We start from the raw sequence: 21,828 nt of genomic DNA, 5'->3' as shown, positions 1-21,828 counted from the left end.
CAGTCCAGAAATTTCTCAAACCCTCCCTGGTTCCCAGTCCAAAATGCCCCAAACCCTCCCTGGTTCCAATCCAAAATTGCCCAAACCCTCCCTAGTTCCAATCCAAAATTGCCCAAACCCTCCCTAGTTCCAAGTCCAAATTGGCGCAAACCCTCCCTAGTTCCAAATCCAGACGCTTGAACCCTACCCCCCCTCCAATCCAGCCTCTTCCACCCCCCCTCTACAGTTATTTTTTGGAACAGCCCAATGAGTTTATCTGCCCCAAATGTTAAGTTATGTTATACCGCAAAGAGGAACAACAAACTTTTTCTTCTGGTTCTGGTACGGGTTCTTCCACCTCCATTCTTCTTTCATCTACTGTTACACCTTTAGATGCATCAGCTTTCGTCTCTTCTTGTGTAGAAGTTACAGGAACATCTTCAACTCCAGGGGAACACGGCGACTTCTCTTGTTCAACTTCCGCCATTTTATCCGCTTGTGTTTGGCGCCCAATGCGCAATGCCTGATGGGATTTCAAGCAGATGTGGGTGAAAAAAACCGTCTCCTTTGCAGGCCGCTAGGCTTCCCTGACAGTCGCGCTTCTCTGATAGGATGTACCTAACATTAGAAGTATTTTGATATCCATTAAATGTAGGGCTTAGTTTCCGTTCGCTAAATATGGTTACTATCATGTCTACTAGGTAGATGATTTATTGAAAGTGCCAAAATGAACCCCCTACCGGCTAATGGAACACCCCAAAGACACATCGCAAAGAATGCTGGTTATTTTCCAGCTGTGTACCGATGAATACTAGTACCAGCTGACCGGGACATGAGCCATGAACTTGTGAGGCCGACGTCATTATATTGTTTTCAAGTGTAGCAGACGTGTCTTGACGCTGTAATCCTCATCCTAAGCTTCTATACTCGATGGTAAACATGCAGCTCAAGTATTTTAGAGGCCGTTGAGGAAAATGAGAGGGAACCTACTCTAGCATGCAAGACTGGAGGACAAGATGCGCCTGTCCAGATGTCAGTGCATCCTGATTTTCGCAGTTCTGTTCAACGCCTTCATCCTGTGTTGCCTGGTGTTCCTACAACTTAGACTGGAGAATGTGAATGAGGAGGACGTCATGGTGAATGTTAAGTCCAGGAAGCAGAGTCCAATCAAGGTTGCCGGACATGCCATGTCAAGTTCAATCTCAGACAGAGTGACTGTGGTCATCAGAGAATTTGAAGACTTCGAAAACCACATTGTCGAAACAGTCAAGTCCATCTTGCATCTGTATGAATTGATGCGCATCGTCATTGTTGTAGACAAAGCCCCATACCCACCCTTGACCCTTCCTGAAGATGGTGACATTAACGTTGTATCCCTGAAGACTTCGCTGGACAAACATCCAAATGCCTCTTGCCCAGAGCAATTTATTGATACAGAGTTTGTTCTCTTTTTGCCAGATGGAGCCATTCTAACCTCGCCTAAGCAGGTAGAGAAAGTGCTGAGTGCATTTCACTCCCAGCACCGAGACGTCCATATGGTCGCAGCAAAAGTCGGTGGAGAGATGACATCACAATGCTTCAACATGGATGTAAACTTGAAACAGTGGACGCTGACATACCAGCAAGGAGGCACGGTACAAGACATCTGCCATGGGTTGGACGGGAGTCACATAGTTTTAATGAGGACGGGTGATTTTCGTTCCTTAAGTCGGCCCTATCAAAGACCTTTCCCACAGAGTCTTTTCATTCAAACTGCCCTGCAAAGGTGGAAGGTTGCACAAGTGCCTACTAGTGCCATTCTTGCTAAAAAGTTGTTCACAGACCCTCACAACCAATGGAAACATCAAACCAGACATGACATTAGGTTGAAAGCCATGTATGAAGAGTTTGGTATTAAGAAGGTGAGCATGAGTGACGGGAGGGTAGAGTGGCATGGATGTAGGAAGGAAACGCCGAGGTGTTTCGGTACAGTTGTGGATGATACGCCTGAGTACTTGTACGAGAACCGATGGACGCCGCCTTGCTGTCTCCAGGCTCTTCAGGAGACTGGGAAACACGTGTTCCTCATCTTAGAGAAATGTGGCGCTCGCTATTGGTTGGAAGGAGGAAGCCTGTTGGGGGCAGCACGCCATGCAGACATCATCCCATGGGACTATGACATTGATCTTGGCATATACAAAGATGACATTGATAAATGCCCGCCATTGAATATGTTGCATCAAGGGTCCCACACAGACAGTGGGGGATTCGTTTGGGAAAAAGCCACAGAGGGGGAATTCTACCGGATACAGTATAGCGCTCAGAACCACTTACATGTAGACATTTGGCCATTCCACCCACAGAACGGAGTCATGACCAGAGGACTTTGGACACAGACACACAGACAAGACATAGACTTCCCCGAACACTTCCTTGTCCCGCTCAGAACTATGAAGTTTCTGGGGATGCAGGTGTCAGTGCCAAACGATGTGAAAGGGTTTCTTGAGCTCAAATTTGGAAAAGGAGTGATAGAAAATCCACAGTATCCACAACCAAATAGAGTTCAAATATAGTTATTACATCCATTGTTGCATCATAGGTAGCTAGCTGGAAACATAAAGGTATCTTGGGTACCATCATTGAGTACTCGGAGTCTAGGACTGTTCATATTGATTTTACAAGGAAAAATATTACTTCTCAAAGGTGCTGTGATAGTCCATACTAGTAGTCAAAACCGCCCAAGAAGGTCACTCAAGTGACAAAATCCATAGACCAGTGATAAAATCTCTGTAGTTTATGTGAGCTGATTGACAACATTGTTAATGCATGTGGTATTTTCTTAGACTCGTTAGAGGTTGTCACTTGTGAGGGTTTGACTGCTGTACAAAGCAAAAGGAATGGTTAAGAGCTAGGATATGATGAAATTGACCATGTCTTAAAAAGCTTTTTTTTTAAATTCTTCATTGAAGTAATGAAGTGGACGATGGCATCATGCAAAGTGGACTACAAAAATACATCTTTTGTACATACATTAAGTTCATTTTTTATGTGTTGCATATCTGCCTTAATACAATGTTGGGAAGAATGTCCCAACGCCATGGAATTATCACTGGTTTTATCCCAGGAGGCTCTCAAATTCATCAGTAAATTACATAGAAAAGTAGAATTGTGATATGTGAAAAACACACTTATATGTGTAGTTGGCTAGTACATTGTACATGTCAGTGTATATAATAAAAGAATTCTTTCGAAAACACGCAATTGTCATGATACTTCGTTGGTATATACTATGTAGTCTTGAGAAAAAGATTATCTAATTTTGTTTCCTCTAACAGAGCTGCATGGAACCATGTGTTTGTTGCTTGATGCCTTTTCATGATTAGCCAGGAGGGTCTAAATAGAACCTTATAGAATTGTACACTCCTGGGCAGCTATTTGTTAGAACTACTAACAGTTTTTGCATAGTTTGTTAGAGGGAGAACCATAGAAAAAGACGAAGTTTTGGAGCACCCCAATCGGTTTTGTTTGACAAAATAGCTTTTTCTTCTGGACTATGGAGAGGGTAAAAGAGGATCAGAGGACCGAGAAGGTGGGAAGACGTCGTTGGTACGCTGTGCACTTTGTCTGAACCGCCACGTTTTCGTAAATAAAATGTTCGCGGCCACATTCACAGTAAGATTTATTTGGTTATGGCAACATTTTCATTGTCTCTACCATACCAAGGAGGTTTTAATAAGATTATAATAAGATTAAGGTTTTAATAAGATTATTAAAACCTTGACCAAACTGACTACACATTAAGTACTTTACCAGAAGAGTTTGGCTTCCATAGGATTTCATTTGCAAGCGCAATGGGGAAGTGTTCCCTTTCCCGCAGGCGGACCCGTCTATCGGTTTATTCACCTTTCTTACCGAATCCTTACCCTCTTTTAAATCTTAATTCTTTTACGTCACACAGTCACGACTGTCCCAAGAATACCCTTGATTTGTTGTGAAGCTGTCATAACCGGACCCTAAAGGGGGTATATCACTGGATTGCGGTACGTTACGATCACTGTTTCTGTAATAACGCACACGACAAAGAAGGACGCAAAGCTCATATCCAAGTAGATGTCTAGGTAGAAACTTTTTTCTTACATACCACCCTTTCTGACAAGCCCACTACACCAACAGAGAACTGTCGGAAAAGCCGGTCGATCTGAAAATGTTACGAATTTCTACATCAACATCTGCTTGGAGAGAAACGCTTAACAATCCTAATTCATTACAGTTTCAAGTTAAGTTTTCGGTATTTTGCTCCAAGAAAATGACTTCATTATTTTCTACCTTATGACGGGTTTTACTACTGTCAAAGTAGAGGTTGATGGGGGAAATTGGGACCATTTTCTTATATGCCGTCTTTTTCTGTCACCTATCCATACTACCAGAAAAAGACGGCATATAAGAAAACGTTCACGATTTCCCCCTCAACCTCTGCTTGGAGAGTAGTGTTTCACGTCCCATTCGCCTATTTTAACGAAACATATATTTGACGTTTGTGCTGTAATTACCGGGTGAAAAGTAGCATTGTTCAGACGTAGTCTAGATATGAAGACATGCTACAGGTTTTCCCCCTACACTACACGGTGGCGTCCTAAATTGAAAGTAGGACAAATTTGGTTATGAACAATCAATGAAGTAACGTTAACCTGGTAAGACGGGTAAGCAAGAATTTCCCCTTAGGTGACTATTATCCTCAAGCAGATGAAAAGTGTGGAACGGTGTTTTATCCGTGTTTTGGGTTTTTCATTATGCGTCTTTCTATAGCTAGTGGTCCACGAAAGGAGAAAACCGCCGGCCACTAGAGAGACGTTGAAATGCCTTAAAACACTGAACCTAACCAACATCTGCTTGGAGATTCAGTTCATTCAACAGCCTCCAGAACTCTCCAGAATATCATTAAAAGTCACGTGATCGTCGTACCCAGGGCTCCGTAGTCGAGAAAACGGGAACGAGTGATGTCAGCTAATGACCTGTGTGTTGTGATGAATAATACCACCGGTTTGTTTTTGTTTTGACTCCTGCCTTGTATTAATGAGATGTAGCGTAAGGTTTACAACGATCAACGGAAGGTTTCGGTGACTAAACAGACGACGTGTAACTGCCTCCTGACATGCCAAGATTTAAGGGACAACAGCAGAATCACGAAACTTGCCGACAGCTGGCGCTGGAAGATGCCATGGTAGCAGACGAATTAGGACCAGGAATGCATATGTAAGTGTATTATGTGTGGATTGATTCTGAATTATACATGACATTTGGCAAGAAGTATAGTATTTTTGTTTATCTACTATTGTAACACGGAAAGGCAACAACAGTTCCTTTAGCCTCAAGGACAGAGGGGTGAGGTGTTGATGTATGCCGCCCGGGGGTGGGGCCGGTGGAGGTAACGTTCACTCAGATGAGTTTCTCTGAGGCAAAATATGATGTAACGTTAAACGCCCATTCCTCGTTAAAGGGGCAAATTTCTGTCGCACATAAGCAGCGGGCCACAGTTTTCTTAAAAGACACAATGACTACGTATTTTGCCCTTTTCCGTTACAAGTACATGATAGTAATATGCTAAGCAATGTTTTCCCACCATTGTTAGTTGCCTTTTGGTCGTCCCGGGTAAGGTTTTGCTTAGAAACACGCTAAAAACACGTGTCGGAAATGCTATAAAGGTGAATATCGTGGCATTCTGATAATGAAAAGACGTTAGTTCTTTAAATTTTCAGTCATAATTTACATCAACCACTTAGGCCGGCTTGTCACCTGTTGATGAACTTGTCCAGCAGACGACCTTTTTACGTCAGATGCCGTTTTATTCTTGTCGCCAACTTTTGTATAATTTACGTTACCGGACTTCTGTTGGGTGTAATTCGCTTACGAAAAGAAATTTTCCGATAATTTTTTCACTGTTTTATCTGCTAAACAGTGGTGTTGCGTAACAAACAAATGACAGAACTCATAAAACACGAATGTTGGAAACATGACTATAACCGCCAATCTCAGGCCGTTTGTCACTTTTTTGATATAATTTACGTTACCATAATAAGTCCCTTAGAATTATAGAAAGATCATTACTTTTGTACTCATAGGAAAGAATGCTCCCAGATAAGTAATTGCCTGCAGAGTTAATCTTTCCAGAGCTGTTTGTTAAAATTTTATTTATCATTAAAAGCATAAATATAATTTACGTTACCATATAATTTACGTTACCATTTTTTTTCTTCAACATGTCATCGGATGTTCAGCAAGAGCACATCAACCAAAGACGTATTATCTGCTGTAATGTTACTGAAGGTGGGCTTGGCTTGCCATAGAGTCACAATGCAGTCTGTTTATATGTTCCTGTTTCAGTGAATTTTACGATGCTGGGACTTTTCATTTCTCATAGGAACGATGTTCAAATGATAAACCTGACATGCACCAACTTGGAAAGATGCGGGTGTTTATATTGATATCTAAGCTCCATGATCAAAAGCATATGGGCTGCAGAAGTTAATAGCTAACTTAAGTTAAGACTTCACTATCATTAGATGTTCCGAAGTATTCACCTTTGCTTGTTTAGGTTGGAAATCTTGTTAATTAGAAGCAAACTACTCTTTCAACCAGTCGTGACTGCACAGAATTGATGCACAGAACTGTTTTACATGGACAAACACATGGTTCAATGCTGAAAGCTATTTGTGAAACCAATCCCACTTTATTAAGTCAAGATCTATATAACGTCAGGCTTGTCATGTAATCATGTGGCATTAGTATAAAGGGACAGGCTTCCAGGATGACTGTAGAACAGACTGCCTTTACACATGCAGCTCTCTTTTTTGAATATCACTGTTGTTTATAGCCTTGCTCATCAACAAAAGCCTTGTTATACACATATTACACAGTTCTTTCTGCCGGTATTATTAAACCACACGATATAAGGTGTATGGATGGACATTTTGTTAGGTAGCACATTCATTCTGTATTGAATGTGACATTGTGTTTGTTCCACGAACAAAGATTGTCCTGACATTAAAAAATGTTTTATAAGAAGTGAGATAACTGGTGTTTAGTTTGTTGTCTTTCCAATATCGAAAGCTTGTGCTAGAAAGGCCCAGTCCATCTGGTGCATGTTGCCATCGCATCATGTCCTGCTATTCCCAAAGACTTGATTGAAGGACGCGAGGACGAAGCGGTTCTAACCTAGAGCATGTGATTGCGTGAATCCTTTGTTACTTAGCATGTATTTAAATAGACCCCGCCAAGAAAGAGACCTTGCATATCTTGGGTGTCTTTCCGCAGAGACCGGGTGGGTACAGGGCGAACAAGATTATACGGGTATTCCGGATAACAAAGATACACTTCTTTGCTACTCTGAGTTAGCAACATGAAGATAAGAGGTCCAGCATTATAGACGAACATGACCTGATCAGTTCAAATAGAGCCAGTATGTACACTATTCGGCTTTCCTCCAAATGTTAGAGATTCTGTAATTTACGTTACCACAGTTCATTGGCATTTACCTGTAGAATAGATATCGCCTGCTTCCAACCATTTACATAAATATATTCTATCGCTCTTATCCCATCCTACAGGGTGAAAATTAAGGAGTATTAAACGGTTTATCTTCATATCAGAAAAAAACATATCATTTATTTACTTTTATACAAATGTAGCAAACTTAATAGCTAGTAATTTTGATGATTATTCCGAAACAAATGACACGGCGGTTAAATATTTCTCATTGACGTGTAATTTGAAGGTTTTGGGTTGGAAAATTCGCTAATTTGGCTGTTGTTAATGCACTATTACTTGCTGGAACATTTCTCTGTGTAGTAATATGCTCTTTATTACGAAATTGTAGGAAAGATGACATGGCCTACTGAAAATCAAATATCTCCAAAATTAAGCGTGTTAGCACCAGACAAAAATAGCAAAAGATAGTCAATATAAGTGGTAACAAGTTCATACCAGCAGGTAAGCGTTTTGGACAACTTTATTTTTTACAATTTTCTACCTCCAATTTTCCCAGTTAATGAGGAATGGGCGTAAAGCTTTCATACACCATGCAAACAAGAAGTATTGGTAATTTAACGTTACCTGATTTGGCAGAGATATTATGATGACCAATGTGGTTAAAAGGACGTCCTGTCAATAAGATATTTTTGCACCATTGGCATCATGTTTATGTCCATATTTGTTCTCAATACTGAAATGATATTTCTGTCATGACGTCAATAGCCTTGCAATTTCACTATTATAGTACCACAAACAATGTCTTTTTTTAGGATTATGTAATTGCTGTGTATCCCAGCATGATGAAATGTACTCACACTGTGTGAAATTGGTGTGTTGTGCCTTGAGGCTGTTAATGCTTCATCCAAAACAAAAGGAATGGAAGTCTGCATGTTTATCTTCACATATAACAATCTCAATATTTGAGATTTTAACAGGACACGTTGCCACCCAATTAACCTGTTGTAGACTAACTTTCCATAATTGTGTTAGAAAGATTTCTATATCCTTTTCAGGAGCTCAGCCGACCTTTTCAGTGGGAATATGGAAGAGGAGTTCTTGGACTTTGAAGCTGCCATTTTCAGTGATATTGAGTAAGTCTTTTCATTACCTCCATGAAAACAGAGGTATTGTTTTTGGTCTGTTTGTTTGCCTTGGTGTTTGTTCAGAAAACAGAACAAAAGTTTTGCTATGTGTACCAGGTTGATCCAGTTCACCAAATGTCATAGGGTTGTTTTATAAGAAAAATGGAGTCATGGATAGATGAACATATGCCTCAAAAACAGACTAGTTCTTGACTATATTGACTTTAGAGCTATTTTCATTAAGGTCTGTACCAAAGCTGGAGAGTGTAGGGGTATTTCCAATGACATTTTCTTCTTTTTTTCTTGCAGAGAGGAGAAGACATGTAAGCAGAGGGTAGTGCAGCTTCTAGATGGTCCAGCCACCCAGACCACTATCGTGGTGACATCGTGGCTGCTTTCACACATCCTGCTTGTGGAGCTGTTGGTAGATACAAGTGTCATCCATTGTAAGTTCCTCTGAACCTTACACAAACTCAATATAGACATTTGTAGATTTATGTCCCTGTTGCTGAACTCCAATTATGCATGGGGCTAAAGGCCATTCAGACACATACCTGTCCTTGGTGCTGATAGCCATCGAAAACATCCCTCTCTTTTATGCTGAAAACCATACATGCATACACAGGCAAGCATACTTGTCCTTGGTGCTAAACACCCTCCTCACATTACCAAACACACCTGTCCTTGGTGATAAACACCTCTCTCATATTACTAAACATACCTGCCCTTGGTGATGAAACCATCATCACGGGAAACATCCCTCTCTTTTGTGCTGAAAAACATACATGCATACAAAAGCAAGAATACCTATCCCGGGTGCTGAAACCTTCCTCACATTGCCAAACATACCTGTCCTTGGTGCAGAACACCATCCTCACATTGCCAAACATACCTGTCCTTGGTGCTGAACACCATCCTCACATTGCCAAACATACCTGCCCTTGGTGCAGAACACCACCCTTACATTACCAAACATACCTGTCCTTGGTGCAGAACACCATCCTCACATTACCAAACATACCTGTCCTTGGTGCAGAATACCATCCTCACATTGCCAAACATACCTGCCCTTGGTGCTGAACACCATCCCCACATTGCCAAACATACCTGCCCTTGGTGCTGAACACCATCCTCACATTGCCAAACATACCTGTGTAAACGATGGTTGCAGACGAGGCTGGCCACCGGTTGTCGTGCACCGAAGGAAGGCAAATGGCAAGGAAAATGTCCAGCTTCAAGTCTTTATTCCATTCCTGTAAGGTCTCACAATGGGTTCCAGGTAGCGGCAGCACTACTCTCAAACTATAGCAAAGTGTCCGGTCGAAAGGCTCTGCTATCCCTCACTTCTGCTCGGCTGTTTAAGAGTAGTTCCGGAGTCAGGCTTCCCGCCTTCCTGACTGAAGAAATTTCCTAAGTTTCAGCTTTTATTTCCTTAACTTTTTGGATCCTCCCCCTGGCCGAATCTGAATAACAAATGTGAATTCCCCGATTTTGGTTGGTTAGAAATATGCAGAGCAGAAGTGACAGTTCATCAGAAACAGATCTTTTCCAGTTACAAATGATGGGACATTTTGCTGCGAAATACGTGTCCACGATGGTCCAAATGGGCATGAAAAATCCCCACTTGTGGGACATGAATATTGATGATAATTAGATGCCAATCACTGTTGTCGCCATTGGAAACTGTCCGTGATTGGTTGAAAATTTAAAAGGCGGGCCGTAGTAATGTTTATGTTACGATATCTCCCCTGTGTCAACGTCGCTATTCATATGCGTTACCTGCCGCTGGTTTCAATTGTTATTACATTAGCACGTTTTAACAATACCAATTCGTTGCCTGACACAAAACCAACAGGATTTTCAGTATAGTTTTGTCCATCTTATGGTCAAAATACCCAAAGATATTCCATCATCAAAAAAATATCAGCTCGCCGCTGGTGAAGTTGGACGATTTATGCTGGGTTTCGTCGGCAAAAGATTCAATATGGCGCTAGTAGTAGTAAAATATTCCAAACTAAACGTATTCGTAATATAAACAGCTTTACCAAGCCACTTTTCAGCGACAAATTATTGACAGGATACGGTTTGAAAGTTCCTTCCGATAGAATAGAACAAGATAGCGCAACAGTTGGAACGGATTGGTTGCTCAAATAGAATACACCATTTATTGAACTGTCCATGGCCAGTCCCAGTTTGTACGTTTTTCTCTCCAATCATTGCCCGGGTTGTAGATCACCCTTAAACTCTAAAGTTTATATTTGTAAGCCTGAACTGGCATTTTAGACCTTTTCAAAAAGGTGCTTTGTAAATTGTTACGCATTACCAAGGACGTTACGTCCTTGGCATTACCGACGCCGTCAGTTCTTGACAACAATCATATCGCTTGGGTAACATCATTTGTAGCAGCATGGGTGAGTTGTACATTAAAAAAACACAGGCACCATTTATTTTGAGACCAATTATCTAATTGAGTCACATATTCTTTGAAATGTGTTCTGGTCATTTTGAAAAAAAAGTCCTGCAATGAATTAACTAACGTTCAGTTTAGTTTAATAAAGAAAACAATCCAAAACCACACGCAACATTTCCCACCACAATACAGTAGACTATCCCATTGACCTGAGATGAACCGGCGGGCGGCATGTTTGATTTCCCAAGCGGTCACGAAAACTCGACCCAAAAACAGAATAAAGAAGGAAAAATACACAAGCATACACAAAACACACACAACTTAGGAGGATGAAAACTTAAGTCTGATTCATGTAACCGATGCCCAGAATATAGTTGCGTTTAATACACAATCAAATCAAATTACGGAACGATAGTGAAAAAAAAACGTGGTTCGTCCAAAACTAGCTTAAAACAAGCAGCTTTGACCAAAACTCCTTGCTTGTAACTTACAGGGCAAAAGTACTGAATGCACACACCAAACGATTTCAGAGATTTACAGTTGAAAGCCCCGCTCCCAGCACAGGCACAAAGAGATGATTTGCATGAAAGTGCCCGCGAAGACAAAGGGGCGCTAATAAGGCTCTGTCATCTATGCCAACACCGCCTCATTATAGCTTCAAAACATCTCTTTTTCAGCGTGGAAACTCTGAATAAAGTGTACATTTCATTTTTTGACCGATATCTTCCGATCCTACCGATAAAATGAAACAAAAACTACTCCATTTGAAAGAGCAAAAGCCGCCCGCCATCTTGGTTTTCGTATTTGTTTTTCTATCGGTGCGTTCAGGAATTATGGGAGAAAAAAGTATCGGTAAATAGGAACAGGATTTTAAATGTATCAGAGATAAAAAACTACACAGTAGAAATTGATTTTAGAAAGTTTGAGCTTAGATAAGGGTATAAATGTTTGATTCCAACGTAAATGAGAAAAAAAAGTCGGTGGGGTTCAGAGTTCAGCGACCGAAAGTGACTTTTGCCACGTCCCGTGAACGCGGGGATTTAACCACTGTATTGCACTGACACTTTTTGAGTTTTACGTCGTTTCAAGGCTGACATTTTTATTTTTCATGTATGTACTTTTGTTAATTTATATCATAAACTAATCGATCGTAATCTTGGGAAATACTTCTGCTGCTTTCTGTATATATGCCGTGCGGCACTTCAGACCCGCCTGTGGGTGTGGCCTATTAGCATAGCAACGAGAAGAATAGCCTAGCAACGGACCAGCGTGTGTCAAAACCCCCATTTTCCCATTTATGTTCATTAAAATGCTGATACCGTAAGGTCAGAGGTCTGGTTCACGAACTCACTGACCAGGTCACTACACAACCTGTTACCCCCTGCAATACTGTAATCGTCAAACCCGGATCAATTTCTAACACTCAACAATCATGTCACACATCGATCACCTAGGACCCGTCCATACGAAAGTAGGGAGGGTTTACAAAGGGTAGCTAATGGTTGCTGCCATACCTGGTAGGAATACAAGACTTTTCACTCAGTAAAATTAGTCATATAAGAAAAGAATAAGTACATAAAATAATTGTCTCGCATATGTCAGTCTTTCACATCGTTCCGATCTAACACTGGGTTGTTTGCTGATGTTTCAAAGTCTATTTTGCTAGATCGTGGCTTCTGAGTAGACTATGGTGACGTCGGGCATCTCAAGTATCTATCTCTTAATTGGATGTGACCCCTGCTTTGGTTGAGGTCACTGTTGGCCCGGGACTAGGTCTATTCAGCCTTCCCTGTCAATCACTGGAGACCACCGGAGGAAGTCTCCTAGGTTACAACTGGTATCCTTACTTGTCAAAAGATAACATTCGGTAGGAAAGTATAGCACACATTCAGTGATTACTGTACTTATAACACTTACAAGATATTACATTTCTTCTAGATTTCATCAACAACTTTTAAGAATGGGCTACTCTTAACATATATCTGTCCTAAGTCTTAGGCTATCTTAGGAACCGGTGTTGTATGCCCCCATTCTGTCTTCAACAAAGATGTCAACTTCCTACCCTCGGGTTTGTGCAGTCAACGACCTGTTAACGTACCATAACTAATTATTATTTCTAGAACTACCGAGCATCAGACTAGAGCCACAGCCTGGGAATGGTGGCAGTGAAGAAGTTCAAATGAACTGGCTTTCCCTCGGCGGGTTCTCAAACCAAGCAGAGTCTTTAGCTGTCAAAGGATCGTTTTAGAAGACGTACGTCGGCCCGGCTCTTGTCATCTGCGTGTTGGCTTATCAGATATCGCTAATCGGTCATTTGAGATAACACCCTCGCCCACAATCTGGTGTAAAGGGATGGGCCGAAGTAAAGAAATACATAGGAAAACGGGGGCCGAAGTAAGTAAATACTTTGGGAGACAGCTATCATTACATCAAGCAGGCTAGGGGCCTGCTTACACCTGCCCTTGGTGCTAAACACCATCCTCACATTGCCAAACATACCTGTCTTTGGTGCAGAACACCATCCTCACATTACCAAACATACCTGTCCTGGGTGCTGAACACCATCTTCACATTACCAAACATACCTGTCCTGGGTGCTGAAAACCTTCCTCACATTGCCAAACATACCTGTCCTTGGTGCTGAACACCATCTTCACATTGCCAAACATACCTGCCCTACTGAACACAACCCTCACATTACAAATCCTTGAAGCTGTACAGCAGTGGGTTGTCATTCACTGTCTAATGGGCATGGCATTGGAAGGCATAGCCTATCCCTCTCCTTCCACTGCCTTTTACTTCCCTACTTGAAGTCCGGTACCCATTATTACATCTGAGTGGAGTGAGCAGGTTTATTGTCATCTGTCCTTGGTGCTGAACACCATCCTCACATTGCCAGGAATATCCCTGTCCTTGGTGCTGAACACCATCCACATGTGTAAAAACATGCCTGTTCCTGGTGCTAGATCCCTGGTTGCTGTATAAATAAAGTTTTTCAGGCTGGTTTGATGTTGTTTTGCAGTTAACCATGACAAGATGGTTGCAAGAATTATCCACTGGGTGGGCCTAGGTGTGATCTCTGTATTTACTATAGAGGTGAGACTTTTGTATCTATGAAAATATTTCTCTCTTATGCATGTTCCTTAGTACAATGCTAATATTGCTTCATATAGAACTTTAGAGAGTTGTACATTGTGTTGAACTTAGGTTATGGCTGTTGAATCTAATACTTCTGGTTTCATATCCTTAGCAGGGATTTTAAGTGGAGGTCCCATGTTTGAGGAAAGTTACACCTCTAGCACAATAAAGAATCTACCACAAGCATAAATAAGAGTAGGGGTCCTTACCAGTTTGTGAAGACCAAACCTATAAGTGACCTATCAAATATATACAAACATACATACTTTGTGTAAATCAAACATTGTTATTGACAATTGTAGACAACATTAGATGGTGGTTATCTAGGAGACCTAGCCTGCTATACCCTTGCCATTCCCCAAATGTACAAAACATGATAATTGAGACATGTTTGTAAAGCTGTTCTTTCTAACGGTGTTGTACTACTTGTTGTTACCAAGCTGCGTCACTGTCCTTTGTGCTGTAAGTAGCTACTGTAATGTTGTGTTTTGTGTGACATTCTTTCCTCTCTTGTGTTTTTGTGTTGTCAGGTTTACAAAACCTGTTAGGCCACATCAATTCTATTTCTTGGTACTCAGATTTACCCAAAATGATCGGAGCACAACTGATTCTTGCTAAAAGTATCAACAGTAATGAGAAAAACAGTTTCACGAAGGGGGTGAGTCAGGTATACTACTTTTATCTTACAGTGACACAGAAATAAAAGAAGGGCAAAGAACGCCTTCTGAATGCTGATGACAATTAATTCAACTGCATTCCCTATATTTTTAGTCTGTAAGCTGCATCTGTGTGTTTGCTTGTGTTCTTAGATTTCAGTACAATGGTTGCTACAGTAGAATGTGCTGGTCTTCAACATGTATAAAACCTATTCTGTGGTGTTTGTTTCAGGTACTGACAAGGGCAGTGTGTCATCAATGGCAGTTTTTTGACAACAAAATTGAGGTAAAGCACAGTTATCACCATGTCTGTTTACTATATGTCAGGGTAGAGACTGAGATCTGGTAGAATTGGCGATTCGACCGGTAGAGGTCGCGATCGGAGTCCCTGTCGTCAAAAACTCTGATCAGGATCTCTACTGGTAGAATTGCCATGTCTACCAGATCGCAGTCTCTACCCTGACATCTATATATATTATGCTAATGAAAATTAAGTTTAACAAATGTTCTACATTTTTAACATAAATGGTTGTACAATTTACTTGGCAGGTGCTGGACTTGGCTCTTGTCATCATATCCTGTGTCCCCTTGATCGTTGTATCTGCTGAGTTGGCAACGTCTACCGCGTGGGATGGTTTCAGCCTCGTGATCATTCTGAGGATGTGGCGATGCTATCGAATAACACAAGGTGTCTCCTTGATTCTAATTTTCACACAGCCCACTAGCAAAATCATTTCTTTAAAGGGGTGACCATTAAGAAGGATGAAAATTATTCTCTCCAAGTAGGCATTAGATTCTGACTTGCTTTAGACATCTTTTATAAGTGTTTTTTTTTTCAGTTGGTCTTGTTAATAACAAGTATTACTTGTTGCATGACAGATTTATGACAACATGTTAAGGGCCTTCTTGGGAGAGTCATGGATGTGTCATACAAAATTCAGCTGTCTTGTGATAGATAGGGCTTTCATAGATACTTGCTGGTGATTGTTTCTGTCATACAAAAACAATGATTTCTCAAACCTGTTCAAGGTTTGAAAAAGATTGGATTTAATTTCAGCAAGAAACCATGCAGAGATTTGTCCATTCCCTCGTTAATGTTGGAAACAATGTTTCCCTTTGTAGACTACCACAGACGTGACCATTTCTTCTGTCTGAATGACAATGATTATAATGTTTTATTCTTGTAAAGGCTTTGTGTCTCCAGTGAGGGATGAAGCCAGCAGGAAGGTCCATGTCCTACTGCAGGCCCAGAGGAGGGCTAACCAGGAGCTACAAACATTGTACCTGATGCACGACGAGAACCAGGTAAGTAGGTGATACATTTATCCACCTATCTGACTAAGTGCTTATTACAGCTTGCTATACGAAGTTAGCATGTCCTCATGATATGGAACTATTTCAGCCTCATACATTACATGTAAGATGATACACAGGTTACAGTATTATCTGTTATGCTTTTATGCTTGTTTAGCATGCTGAACCTTATTTCAGTGCCTTGACATAGTCACCTTTGTAGTTTTGGTTGGAAATCACATCTCTGCAAGACATGGTGCATACCAGTACTTCAAAGTGGAAAGTTTTGTTCGGGTGCAAGAAGTGACCCTGGCCTCTGAGCATGTGTTACCCAGGAAAATTTCAGACTCTAACTTAAACTCTTTGAAATGCCATATTTCTTGGGACAGCTGAAAAAGTTGCAAAGGAAATACATACTGATTTTCCGTAACGTGGGCACCTTTTTATTGTTTTGTGTTGACGTCAAGATAGATTATACCTCTAAGACACAGTTGATGAAGTGTACACCGTGAAAAAAATGGGCATTCAAATCTGTCAGGAATTGATGTTTTGATGGTGTTTGCACAGGAAGAGATCCACAGGTTGCGGTCCTTGTTAGAAAGGCGAGAGGCAGAGGAGAACAGTGAGAGTCATCAGTTGCAGATGGCCCTGGAGAGGAAGGACTCTCAGTACGTGGCACAGCTCATCCACACCATCGAGCAGAGACAGAGCAAGAACAATGGAAGACAAAGAGGTAACCTCAGAAAAGTTATGATAACCGTAATAATAAGTAACAATGCTGATTTACTGTGATCACTTTCATCAAAGTTAGTGTTTGTTCAAAACACATGTTTATTTTGCATTTTTATTACATCTGGATGGTTTTGTGTTGTGAAGTTTTAACTTACCCCTGTAAAGATACGGTGCCAACATTGGGCAATGACCAGAAATTCCTTTTGTCATGTACAGAGGGTGGCGGAGACTCTCCCAACTCCACCATTGTGGTGCATGCCCACAGACTGTCGGACTCTAATGACGTGCCGACCGGTACCATCGCGAGTTGTATGTCTGAGAGCACGACTGGAGACAGCGGCATCTGCAAAGAAACCAAGCCTCAGCAACAAATCGATGATGAATTAAGCAATCCCACAAACTCAAATAGCGTTGCACCACTTCCAGATTGTGGCCAACAGACACTTGCTGTGGTAGAACCTAGAGGGAATCATCAACTGCACAACAACAGAAATCGAGGTTGTAACCGCAAACGTAATCCCGCCGTGAGCAGTTGTGACACAGACCGTATAGACGTCATTGGGAGTGAGATCATTTTGCAGCACAGGAACGACAGCACAGGCAAGAAGTTCCTCAATGGAAAGCTTCCTACGCACAAAGACAGCAGACTTCTATTCAGAGATAATAAATCCATGTCCAGTGATGGAAAAGCATCTCACAACAAAAACAAAGTCTGTGAAATAAAGATTGACAAAGCATTGGTCAATGACAATAAAGTAGTGGATAACAAATCTGTTTCAAAAAAGAATACAGCTTCTCCACCGACCAACAGCAAAGTCAGAAAGGGAAATAAGAAAACTGTCAGCAGAGATACTTATGTTAATGGCACCCTCTTGCTGGAGATGACAGAACTACAGCAGAAAGGAGATGTCGGGTACTGCAATGAGATAGTCCTAGAACAAGTAAGTTGCAGTCCTTCTTTATACTCCTGTCGACATCTAGGGACACAAGTTGTTAATTTCCAAAATCTAATCTTTGAAGTAAGGGATGATCGTGTAGCTCAACTTATAGCAGCCTCACAATTGACCTCCCGGCATACAATATTCATGGTGACCTTCCTTATTTTGCAATATGTGCATGTGTGTTGTACATAATCTGCAGCACTGTAGTTGACTGCTAGAGGCCCTCAGTGACTCATTCTGACATTACATTGTACAATGTATGTGTATCATTGACCTTTAATATGTTCTTTTTTCCCCATTACAGTTCTATCAGAATGGTAATGCTCCAGTAACTGCACTCTAGCAATTGTGAAACGAAATATTACTGGCCCGTGGACGTAGATGTGAGGGAACTGATGTCACTTAGATGCCTGGGAAAATACTGCTAATAATGGTAAGAGGTACACTGTACATGTACACTAGGTTTCCAACAAAAATGAGGACGTCCTTAGTTCAACCATGGATGTTCTGCAAAAATTCAGCTGTTTTGTGATGGAAGGTTGGAATAGATCCTTGTTAATGGTCAATTCTGTCATAGCCTTGCTGAAATTCCAACCACACATAAATAAAAGAATAATTCTATGATGACTGTAACAAAGCATATTAGTAGCAACCAGTGGTCTCAACTCCAGTGTTATAAACTGATACAAAATTATACATATACAATATGATAAGCATAGTGTTCACACATCAATATGACAAAAATGATATTATTATTGTCAGTGTTTTTTTCTGTTCACTTTCATGCATGTTGTAAATGTATGGTCACATTGATGCCTTGCAAATTATATTTTGGGAATATATTTTCATTTTTGCAGGCACTGTGTATTGTTCATCAAAATTCTTTGTGACAATAACCACAGAAAATGTGACTAAACTGTAAAATGTGACTGAAAATATATCAGAAAGTCCCCTCCCTACCAGGCAAAGTGCTGGTAATTCTTTTCTGTAGAGTTTTGGTGATTGTAGCAGTACTGTTCTTCCATTCTGCAGTATTCTGGTAATAGTGCAATTTCCTCTCTGTCTCAGTTTAATTACCATAGGTGTTCGCCCAAACACAGGGACAGAAATTACTCCGACACCTACATATCAAACTCACAATGGGATTGCCAATTTCAGCAAAATGATAGATTTAACCTCAATTTTCCCCAGCCGCACATTCCGACTTCCATAATTGCAGCGAGGCTTTAACGACAATGAATCAATCGTACATAGAAAATCTTTCATATTTTTCTTGTTGGCAATGTCCCTACACACTATTCCACAAGTTATAATTTCTATAAGTGTAGTTGTCACTTTTATGCATTGTTTTCGCAATGTGACAAGTTTGCATGTATTTCGTGTGGTTTTCAGAAAACATATTAAGTATGATAATGTAATGCTGCTATGGCAAGTTCTGGACCAAACACATATTAGATTTTTATTGTTATTTATCTGCAAGAGCTATAAATCACTTGAAGACTACACCTTGAATGCACAAGAACAATTTGGAGTACATGTAGTGTCTCTGGGGTTTCCAAACAGTGTACAAAATGTATGTAGATTGTACACGTGTTCTATTCAATGTTTAGATAATGCTTATATAAGACATGCATTTGTTTGAAGGTAAGATTTTTATATTTCCTTTTTTTTGGTCAACCGTGGACCTCTGTTGTGCAATATTTTTCAAAACATTCTTGTAATTTCCAATTTGAATTAACTTTTCCCTGCAATTTTCCTGATCCATCCTTTGGCATTAGGTCAGGACTTCAGCATCAGTTCACATTCTCATAAGCTATATCTAAAGTACTGATGACTCAGGGAAAGTTAACAAATACATGTACATGGCAAATGTACTACATGGCTGTTGCTACAAGATTTTCCATGAACTTCCAGTTATTGAAAAAGGCTGAAGTTGCACAATGTATAATGATAAACATTGATGCAGGGTTATCTTGAAGTAACAGTCCTTAGAAATTCTAATTATTTAATGTAATTGGATTAAAACAAGAAGAATAGTATTGCTCATAAAGAAACATATAGCACAAACATTTTGTATTGGTGTCATGATGTATGTAAAAATCCTTGTGTGTTGCGAGATGATTAGTAAAGTGTGTCTATTAAATTTTCCTTGAATTCTGTTGTAAATCTATAGCAAAGTACTTGAGAAGCTTTCCTGTATATGGAACCTAGTCACTGCTGAAGGAGCTCAAACACTGCAGATTGACAGAGTGTGTTTCCCATCTCTGAGGACTATTAGTATTAAACTCATTTTGGGGGAGGTCTGCAACTCCATTGGACAAAATTTTGAAGCATTGAGCAAAACACCTGTACCTCCATCCTGTTCACATGACGGAGAAATCGGGATGTTCCAAACGAACATGACTAGAATACCCCAGTGTTATTCATTGTTTCCGTGCACACAAGACTGAGCACCGACCTACGTGTATAAAATACTGTGTTGTGTTTCATGTTTACACTTTGTATGTCATGAATAAATTTCATGCATAGATACTGCATCAACTGATAATGATTATTAATTAGCATTAACATGAATTGTTCCATTGATCTACATATAAATACAGCCAGATTATCATTAGATGGATTGGACAACCAGGACTGTACCAGCTCCCCAATGTTGATCATTTTCCCTTCCATTTCTACATAATGGCAATGACAATTTCTGCTGATGACAGCCACATGGGGGGTATAAAATATAACTAGCAAAATTGCCCCACTTTACCTTGAGCTTCGCAGTTGCAAATTACGTAGTGCCTCTCTTCTTCAGAGCTACATTTTATGTATGGAAATTACAACAAATCATTTTCTATTGCTTTGGCAATGAATAGTAATTTCAGATAAAAATTAAAGCATATTTATATCTTCCAACGCTGACAATGACACTGAAAGGAAGATTAGCAAGCTGTTAAATTCAAGGTTATGTGCTGGAAAGAGTACATTTAGATACTAGTAGTGAACATGTCTTACATTGCTTGTCAGAAGACAATAGTATATTCTTGATTGTTGTCAGTTGTATCTTAAGGTCAAAGAAACAATGTATATAAAGCATTATGCTCTGTACCTGGTGCTGATCTGCCATCACCATGGTGACCTGTGCCTGGTGCTGATGTGCCATCACCATGGTGACCTGTGCCTGGTGATGATCTGTCATCAGCATGGTGACCTGTACCTGGTGCTGATCTACCATCACCATGGTGACCTGTTCCTGATGTGCCATCACCATGGTGAAACGTACCTGGTGATGATCTGCCATCACCATGGTGACCTGTACCTGGTGATGATCTGCCATCACCATGGTGACCTGTGCCTGGTGCTGATGTGCCATCACCATGGTGACCTGTGCCTGGTGCTGATCTGCCATCACCATGGTGACCTGTGCCTGGTGATGATCTGCCATCTGACCTGTTCCTGATCTGCCATCACCATGGTGACCTGTGCCTGGTGATGATGTGCCATCACCATGGTGACCTGTGCCTGGTGCTGAACTGACCTCACCATGGTGACCTGTGCCTGGTGCTGAACTGACCTCACCATGGTGACCTGTTCCTGGTGATGATCTGCCATCACCATGGTGACCTGTGCCTGGTGATGATTTGCCATCACCATGGTAACCTGTACCTGGTGCTGATCTGCCTCACCATGGTGACCTGTACCTGGTGATGATCTGCCATCACCATGGTGACCTGTACCTGATATGATCTGCCATCACCATGGTGACCTGGACCTGGTGATGATCTGCCATCACCATGGTGACTTGTGTCTGGTGCTGATTTGCCATCACCATGGTGACCTGTGCCTGGTGCTGATTTGCTTCGAATGTATTCTTTTGAGGTGATGGAGACCATTACAACAACCATATTAACCCCACACAGGTTATATTACATGGGTGCCTGGTGCTCAATTATCTCTATCAAACTTAAGTACCATCTAGAGGTACAGACAAGATATAAAGACAGGAAAAAAATTGTACCATGGCACTCTAAGGTACAATAAAGCCACAACCTCATTTACGATGTCCTCTGATACAGACTTCATCAAGATCTTCCCATATT

At 40.8% G+C, this 21,828-nt stretch overlaps 2 protein-coding genes across 3 annotated transcripts; both read left to right on the top strand.

Annotated features, from left to right (window-relative positions):
• The first annotated feature begins 777 nt into the window (after positions 1–777).
• Positions 778–3,211, top strand: LOC118409241 (fukutin-related protein-like). Its single transcript, XM_035810106.1, has one exon. The coding sequence runs from the start codon at positions 996–998 to the stop codon at positions 2,529–2,531; it is 1,536 nt and encodes a 511-aa protein (XP_035665999.1). The 5' UTR covers positions 778–995; the 3' UTR covers positions 2,532–3,211.
• A 5,081-nt stretch (positions 3,212–8,292) lies between these two features.
• On the top strand, positions 8,293–20,810 carry LOC118410037. Of its 2 annotated transcripts, XM_035811498.1 has the most exons (9): positions 8,293–8,576; positions 8,877–9,013; positions 14,000–14,073; positions 15,004–15,057; positions 15,321–15,459; positions 15,961–16,076; positions 16,632–16,797; positions 17,013–17,737; positions 18,042–20,810. In XM_035811498.1, the coding sequence occupies exons 1-9, from the start codon at positions 8,527–8,529 to the stop codon at positions 18,078–18,080; spliced, it is 1,500 nt and encodes a 499-aa protein (XP_035667391.1). In that variant the 5' UTR covers positions 8,293–8,526; the 3' UTR covers positions 18,081–20,810. The 2 variants fall into 2 exon arrangements, with proteins under 2 accessions (XP_035667391.1, XP_035667393.1); XM_035811500.1 differs by lacking the exons at positions 8,293–8,576; positions 8,877–9,013; positions 14,000–14,073 and adding an exon at positions 14,085–14,577.
• The last annotated feature ends 1,018 nt before the right edge of the window (positions 20,811–21,828 follow it).

Source organism: Branchiostoma floridae, chromosome 2, assembly GCF_000003815.2.
Source record: "Branchiostoma floridae strain S238N-H82 chromosome 2, Bfl_VNyyK, whole genome shotgun sequence".
In the NCBI taxonomy this organism is placed as follows: Eukaryota; Metazoa; Chordata; class Leptocardii; order Amphioxiformes; family Branchiostomatidae; genus Branchiostoma; species Branchiostoma floridae.
Note: the sequence above shows the minus strand (reverse complement) of the source record. Positions and strands in the feature narration are given on the sequence as shown.

Excerpts from the sequence above, each read along its gene's own strand:
- LOC118409241 (XM_035810106.1), top strand. The coding sequence starts at position 996 with ATGCGCCTGTCCAGATGTCAGTGCATCCTGATTTTCGCAGTTCTGTTC.
- LOC118410037 (XM_035811498.1), top strand. The coding sequence starts at position 8,527 with ATGGAAGAGGAGTTCTTGGACTTTGAAGCTGCCATTTTCAGTGATATT. Across the intron at positions 8,577-8,876 it reads GCCATTTTCAGTGATATTGA|AGAGGAGAAGACATGTAAGC; the intron begins GTAAGTCTTTTC and ends TTTTTCTTGCAG. Across the intron at positions 16,077-16,631 it reads TGATGCACGACGAGAACCAG|GAAGAGATCCACAGGTTGCG; the intron begins GTAAGTAGGTGA and ends GTGTTTGCACAG.